Here is a 7,838-nt window from a genome sequence, read left to right on the forward strand (position 1 = left end):
AAAGAATTTACAAATGAAATAATTATTCATCAACAAATTGTCCAAATTAAAAAGGGATTTACAAAAACAAAAAGTCAATAAGCACATCATTTAAAAATACATGAATGAACTCCTAGATACATGCAGTTACTGCATGATAAAAAGATAAATAACTGAATTTGCAAACTGAATTACAGCTTTTAATTGGGCATTTAAAAGGGCAGCTCCCTTTCCCATTTGCATTTCCTTTTCCTATTGGCTAACATATTGGCTACTACTTTCTATTCAATAAGATTAGGTTGATACATATAGTGGCTTCTTCCAAAAGGGTTCACTCATTCACATGCTTTCAACAGGCACAGTTTGCACAATATTCTACTGCACCCCATAGTAGCTTGATAGTGAAGTGCCGCCATAAAACCATAAAACTAATAATCAATCACAATTATTGTTCCAGCACCAGAATAAAGGAAAGCTGTAAATACACAGAAGCAATGCTTTATTGAAAGGATGTCCGTTATACAAAACGGGAAATAGAAATCCGAAGTCCAGTTCACTACATGTGAACAGTAAATAATCCGTTTATCAGAGTCCAGACGGTGACATTGGTCAGAGAAAACAGAGTCACAGTGTTGCAGACGATCTCAGAATGTCACCACTTTAGTCTGCTTGGGTTTGGCTTTCTTCACTGGAACATGCACCTCCTCATGGTCTGCACTCATATTGTTGGACAACCAGCCCACAGTCACAGAGTTTGCTGGAAGGACACCGTGAGGGAAATGTTAAAGCTCAGACACAACAGCAGCCACACAGGTATTAAACTGAATATAAGATGGTATTTTTAGGATGCCAATGTCTGTCTGTTGGCCCAAATAACCCATGAATTTTCAAAGTCTTGACTCTGTGGCTCCTCCTCAGAAAAAATGGAGACAATGCCTCCGATCTACCGTCTCCCGAACCAATTTTAAGTTGTGATGATTGAGTTTTGTCTGTATGTCCGCTGGTTTTCAATATAGGACAAATGTGGGTATATGAAGGATAAGGGAGAGCTTCAAGAGTGTCATTAGTGATGTCATAAAAATATTGAAAAAAGCTCATATTCATCAATTATTCTTTGATCTTAGTCTGAGTTTGATTTGGATGCTCTCAGTTTTGGAACTGCAGCTCCCAAAATGCTTTGGTGGATGTTGCTGTGGGCTACAAACTTAAGTCCCGTTTCTTTAGTCTACATTTGTTCACATTTAGTCAAATAGCGTTAATTAAAAGTCTGCTGAATCAGCTATTAGCAGCCCCTGTTTGCAGTGTAGCCATGGATGTACAGACAACTATCACTGGATTACTTTGATATGGAAGAAAACTTAAAAATGTGTTGATTCTCAGGCAAATTTTGAAGACCCCTTTTTGATGAATTTATGGAGGTTTATTGGCAATGGGCATCAGAGATGATGATATCCTCAGGAAGTGTAAGTCACACTGAATCTGTTCAGATTTGACTGAGTTAAGACTTAAAGAGGGAGTATGAGTTTTGACAAGTTTTCTCTCCCTCTGCATCCTCCTGAGGAGGTAAAACATCTGACCTACTAGAACTACTGGATGGATTACTATTAGAGATGCAATGATTAGTCAGTTGACAGAAAATGCATCTTTTTCATTAAGAAAAAAAGGTCCAAATTATCTGATTCCAGCTTCTTAAATGTGAATATTTTCTGGTTTCTTTAGTCCTCTGTGACAGTAAACTGAATATCTTTGGGTTGTGGAATGTTGGTCAGGACAAAACGAGACATTTGAAGACATCTTGGGCTTTGGGAAACAGCGACAGCCATTTTTCACCATTTTTGACCAAATGACTAATCAATTAATCGAAAAAATAATCGATAGATTAATTGATAATGAAAATAATCATTAGTTGCTGTTCTAATTACTAGGAAATTTTACACAGATATTCATGGTCCCCAGAGGATGAATCTTACTGACTGTAGTGAACCTCTGACTTATAAAAACATACGTCTTACTTCTATAATGTGTAAGACCAAGAAAAGACGAAAATTCTTACATTTGAGAAGTTTGAACCAGCAAATATACGCTTAAAAAGCGCCTTAAACTATTAATCTATTACCAAAATAGTTGCAGATAAATTTTCTTTCAATGAATCACGTAATTGTTTCAGCTCCATTTGTCTTATTTTCGGGTTAATACGATAGTTTGAGGACCAAAGAGGAAAAGGAGACTCACTTGAGGCCTGGTGCTCTGGACAATCCTTCTGAAAATGTTCCACTGAGCCACAAACACGACAGCAGCCTCCTGCAGACACAAATATTCAGTCAAACTGCTACGAAGTGAATTATTATGCAAACAGTGTGGTGAGTTTCTGCCTGAGTGTACCTTGTGCATACATTCCTTTAGGATTATCAGGGCAGGAGCGTGACAAGTGTCCGGTCTGACCACAGATGAAGCATTTAGCATATGGGTATTCACCTGATGGAGAGAACATTAAACATGATTACATCAGGATTAAACTCAAATCTCTGACAAATGTCTCCACGTTGTCCTCACCAAGAGCAGGGTCGACTTTAGCTCTGCATTTCTGGATTTCATGTTCGGTGGAGCCGCAGCGGTAGCAGATGCCTCGGCCCATCTCCTCGTCTCTTTCCGCCTCTGGACAGTCGGCCAAACCGTGACCCGGCTTCCTGCAGTTAAAACACAGCTAGGGAGAAGAGAACAAGAAGGTCAGGACTCCTCTGGAGCGCCCCTAAATATCAGCACAGATAGGTGTCATATAACAAGGTAAAATAATAATATCTTTTACTCCTCATACTAAAAGTATGACCAAACATGAATATCTGTAAACGTGGTGTGAAATCACTCACCATGTTGCTCTTCTTGTCATTCTGCCTCTTTATCCGTCTGTCCTCTCTCCTCTGGTCTTTCTTCAGAGCGATGTGCACCTCCTGCTTAAGCTGCTGCTCTCCCTCCCTCCCTCCTTTATCAGTTCTAGGCAGCGACTGTCCGCTCTGCTGCAGATACTCCAAGAACCCGTTCACGTCCTCATTCTCGTAGTCCTTTTTCTTACGGTTGGGTTTATGCACAGCGGAGCCGCCGGGCTGAGTCCCTCTCAGATGATCCCTCTGAGCTCCGTGTTTAATACCTGAGCCTCCCGGGTGACCTCCTCTCCCTCCTCCTCCTCCCCCTTTCAACTTATTCCATGGAGTGGCCTCTGCTGGTTTGTGTTTGTGGACGTTATTGGCTCTCGCCCACCTCGTCATGACTGCACAGTCTGGCTGCAAAACATAACACTTCAAATTTAAGTTAGAGTAACCGAAACCGACATTATGACTCTAACTGACCTAAATTTAGTTATATCAATATGTTTGATAAATTCATTCCTTCACACAGGCTGTCCACCTGCGGTTCAAAGCGATGTAATCAACCAAACGTGTCCAGTGAAGACAAAGACTCAAGTGTTGGGTACAGGACAATACAGGTGACACAGATAATGGCTTTATTACTGAATAATGTAATTATCCTATGGGATGACTTGTGTGATGTATAAATGTATAAAATTTGGTTTTCAACTATTCCTGTTTGGCCCATGATGAAGGTGCAAGCTGAAACGTTGGGCTTTGATTCAGCATGATGCTGTTTAAAACAGAAGTAGATGAAATGAGCAAGTCTGTATGCGGTCCTCCTCATTCAACCACTTTGTCTTCAGTCAACTCGGAACAGGACAAAATGAAGATAAAATCAATTAAATGAAGATAAAGATCTGACTGATGGGATATTGAGAGTAAAACTGTGATTCAATCTGTAATATTACTTATTTTGATTGTTGAAAGAGATGTTAAATTGAGCCATATTTTCCTCTCAATTTCCCGTTTTAGCAAACAAATACCTAAATGTGTTCTTAACTACTGAATATGGTAGCCTAAATAAATATCACTCTTTCATAATTAATAAAGTTTATTTTTTCAGTAGAAATAATTAATAAGAGCTCCACTGTGAGGATGGAAAAAACAAAAACTTTACCTGAGTAAAACCAACAGTGGTGGAAAAAATGGTTTTGGATCTTTTACTTGTATAAAAGTAGAACTACCACACTCTGAAAATACTCTGTTAAAATAAAAGTCCTACATTTAAATTGTACTCTAGTTAAAATACACTGCAGGTACAATCAGAAAAATGTATTAGATGTAAAGTATTACAGCAGAATGGCCCCGTTCAGAGTGTTATATTATTAAAACATAGCTTATTATTGGACTGTTATTATTGATTTATGAATCTAGGCAGCTTTACAATGTTAACCTGTACAGTAAACTAAAGTTGTCAGACAAATGTAGTGAGGTAAAAAGTACAAAGTTTCCCTATAACATATAGTGGAGCAGCAGCATAAAGTAGCATTCAACCACACCAGTAAGGTAAAAGTACTTTAAAACTGAACTTGAAAGTGCTTTACTGACTTTCCATCACTGCAGATGTGACATATGCCTCTTGCATGTTACATTAAATACATCATTTGAGCTTTAAATGGTCACTATGTCTAATAGCAAAATCTTATAATATAGAATATAATTTTGTCAGTAATTTTACCTTTATTTAATAGTTGTAAGGTGTACATATTTGTGTTATTTTCATATTTGTATGCTGTTATCTTATATTTCATATTTAATACTTGGCTACACAGTATCCAAGGTAACGATGCAGCTATAAAGCCCATCACCGGGGAACAAGTCAGACCAGGCTTGTATCCCCCAGGTGAGTGTGTGACTGTTAAATGGAAACCTGTAAATATAAATGTATAGCTGATCTGAGAGAAAATTAATTACTAATTATAACTATATTGACATTCAGCGTGATTATCTACGTGTACTGATTCATCGGTATCAGTAGTAGTCAATTTGTAATATAGCCTAGTAAGTCTTTGATCTTGGTCAAGGTTAAGCCGTTGGCCCTGTAATTTGTTATTTAACGGTTATTAAGCTTCGTCACAGAAATCATTTATCAGTATCGTAAGTTTCCTTTAATTATGGTTTTATCTTTATTAAATAGTTTAACTGAGACCGGGCTTGAATCCCACAGATCCCGAAGTGCTTGAAAGCAATAAACAGGCATCATTGAATCGACATCGGAGCATCTGTGTGTCTTCGTTGGAGTCGTTAGTCCTCTATCATCATTACAACACAACACAGAGTGTAGGCTGTCACTATTATCTGCAATATAAAAGAAACTTTACGGGGGCATTATAACTGTGAGGTTAATACAATCCCCCGATACACAGAGCAAGTGTTAGAGGTCTCCTATCAAAGTATATTCGTATTACAGATGTTTATAGTGTCTACCATTTCATTGTCCAGTTATTTCAGGAACAACAATAAATAAACTTGCTTTTTTTTTTATAACTGTGGATGTTAAATTTATCGAAATAAAGTCTTATGTTAAACGAAAATTCCTCTCGTGTTTAATCCGGTTAGTTTATAATTTCAACATTGTGCGTAGAAATTATAATACACACATAACAAACTAACTTAACTGACGTATTTTATATATTGTTATTATATGTTACATTAACATGTGGCACAGCTTGGTTCAGTAGCTGCGAGCTAACGTTAAATCACACCACGTTACTTTAGTTTTTACGATTGTATAGCAGTGAATGTTAGTGAATAGAAAGCCGATTAGAAAAAAATATTAATCCGGTCGGCACGTTATTGATTTATAGACTTTCCTCATATGAAATAAAGTAAACGGTATTTAAAATGTTACCTTGTGCGATGTGTTTGTGTTTTTGCCCGGAAGTGTTGGGCTCTCCTTCTTCTTCTTCTTCTTCCCGTTTAATGACGAATTGCCACCTTTCGGAGCACTATCGCCACCAACTGTTGAATTACATAGCTCTTAAGTCCTTGTTATTAAACCAGTGCTTTGTAGATAAGTGAAGACATGTTTTAAGATAGAATTTCCAGAATCATTTGTAAAGAGTGTTTTCAAGTCCATACCTTCAACCCTTTTATGTTCCAATTCATTATTTAACAGCTGTCTTTGTGTTGTATATTTGAGAAGATGAAAAAAGACGTGATCCACAGTTTCCATATTAATGCAGCCATCACAAGTTCCCGTTACATTTCATACAAAAGTCTGTGATTTCAGTGGTGGTGGAAATGGAATTTACTCACATACTGTGCTTCAGTACAATTTTTAGGTACTTGTACTTTACTTGAGCATTTCCATTTCATGATACTTCATGCTTCCACTCCCCTACATTTCAGAGGGAAATATTGTGTTTTCTACTTCGCTACATTTATTTGACAGGTTTAGTTACTTTTCAGATGAAGATTTGACACAATGCTTAATATAACAACCTCTTAAAATGCAACACTGATAAAGATTCAACCTGTGGTTTTCAACATTTTTGGCCTTTGATGACTTACAAATAACAGTGTGTAGTTGGAGACACATTTCAGATGTTTATGATTTGTTAACAGCTCCACCAAATCATGATTGTTCCCTCTAAACTTTTCACATGGTTTAATTTCAATAAATGTATAATGATCCAATATTTCACCAAAAATCAAAGATTAGAGTAAAAGTCCAAAAACTGAAAACAAATTTGTGTATCAGAAATTTGTTTTTTCTTCTTTCCTCTCCCATTAATCATCTCACAACCCCACAGATTTATATGGTGACCCTTTGGAGGGAGCCGACCCCTAGGTTGGGAACCACTGGACTAAACTAGACAACTGTATATAACGTAGGTCAGACTAGCTCCATCTCCAGCAGCTACAACAGTAACATGCTGCTTACAAACTGATTCTTCAGTATTAATAATCTAACAAGTCTGTCATATATAATAATATATCAGAGGTCAGTGGGGTCAGAGGGACCAGAGCGCTACTTTTATTTTCATACTGTAACTACATTTTCCTGCTTCCCTTTTCCTACTTATATACTTTTACTTAAGCAAGATTTTTCATGAAGGGCCTTTACTTGTAATGGAGTGTTTTTACATCACTTTATTGGTACTTTTACTTGAGTAAAGAATCTGAGTACTTCTTTCATCACCGTGTGATTCAAAAAACCCTCATTTATTTGTGGATCATTGCCAGAATCAGGTTTATGTCGTAATATGAAGATTAAATAGGAAAAATATTTACTTCCCAAAATGTCTGCAGTTATTTCTGAGTGTAAAACAATCACATTGACATTTTAAAAAATGCTAAATACTAGAATACAACCAGTCAAAGGGTGCTGCCTGTGCCTAGCAACGGTTGCTGAGCAACAGTTGCTGAGCAATGGTCATTGCTTGGATTTATGGAAAAGGCAGTTCTTTTGACATCACATTTTGGGATTCCTTTGATTGCTGTGACATACTTGAATCCTATGATGCGCTGATGTTGTAAGACGCTTAAATTAATAATTACAAGTAAGTACCTCTCAATCACTGCCTGCATTTCTACTCGTGTTTAACTCAGACATTAGTGCGTGAAAACGGAGCCCAGTGCAGTTCAAACAACAGATCAAGTATCAAGCATAGAAGACCACATCATAACAATCACCATGAATACAACAGGAAGCTTGTGCTCGGAGATGCCAGAGGTCACAGTCGACACTTTTCGCCCGCTGATCCAAAACTTTGTTGAAAGGATTACAGAGAACCAGTGGACACTGCTGAAATCTGGTTCTCCTGACAGTGCCACCAAAATCGTCTTAGCTGAGCTGCTGTTGGAAATTATACAAGCAGTGACAAACACCTTTTTGGCCAAATTCAAGAACACATCTGTGGCAATTTCCAAGGAGCAAGTTCAGGTCAAACTGGGTGACACACTGGCTCAGAGCTTTGCTGATGCTCTGGACATAGCGGACCAAGAAGA

The 7,838-nt window shown here is 37.5% G+C and overlaps 1 protein-coding gene across 2 annotated transcripts; it reads right to left on the reverse strand.

Annotated features, from left to right (window-relative positions):
• Nucleotides 1-461: 461 nt before the first annotated feature.
• On the reverse strand, nucleotides 462-5,847 carry zcchc9 (zinc finger, CCHC domain containing 9). Of its 2 annotated transcripts, none has more exons than XM_042395232.1 (6): nucleotides 5,737-5,847; nucleotides 2,847-3,257; nucleotides 2,533-2,683; nucleotides 2,362-2,454; nucleotides 2,212-2,280; nucleotides 462-736 (listed from the first exon to the last, which is right to left on the reverse strand). In XM_042395232.1, exons 2-6 carry the CDS (start codon nucleotides 3,240-3,242, stop codon nucleotides 624-626), a joined length of 822 nt encoding a protein of 273 aa, XP_042251166.1. In that variant the 5' UTR covers nucleotides 3,243-3,257; nucleotides 5,737-5,847; the 3' UTR covers nucleotides 462-623. The 2 variants fall into 2 exon arrangements, with proteins under 2 accessions (XP_042251166.1, XP_042251167.1); XM_042395233.1 differs by having other exon boundaries at nucleotides 2,847-3,272; nucleotides 5,737-5,781.
• Nucleotides 5,848-7,838: the final 1,991 nt, after the last annotated feature.

Source organism: Thunnus maccoyii, chromosome 19 (genome assembly GCF_910596095.1).
Source record: "Thunnus maccoyii chromosome 19, fThuMac1.1, whole genome shotgun sequence".
NCBI lineage: Eukaryota > Metazoa > Chordata > Actinopteri > Scombriformes > Scombridae > Thunnus > Thunnus maccoyii.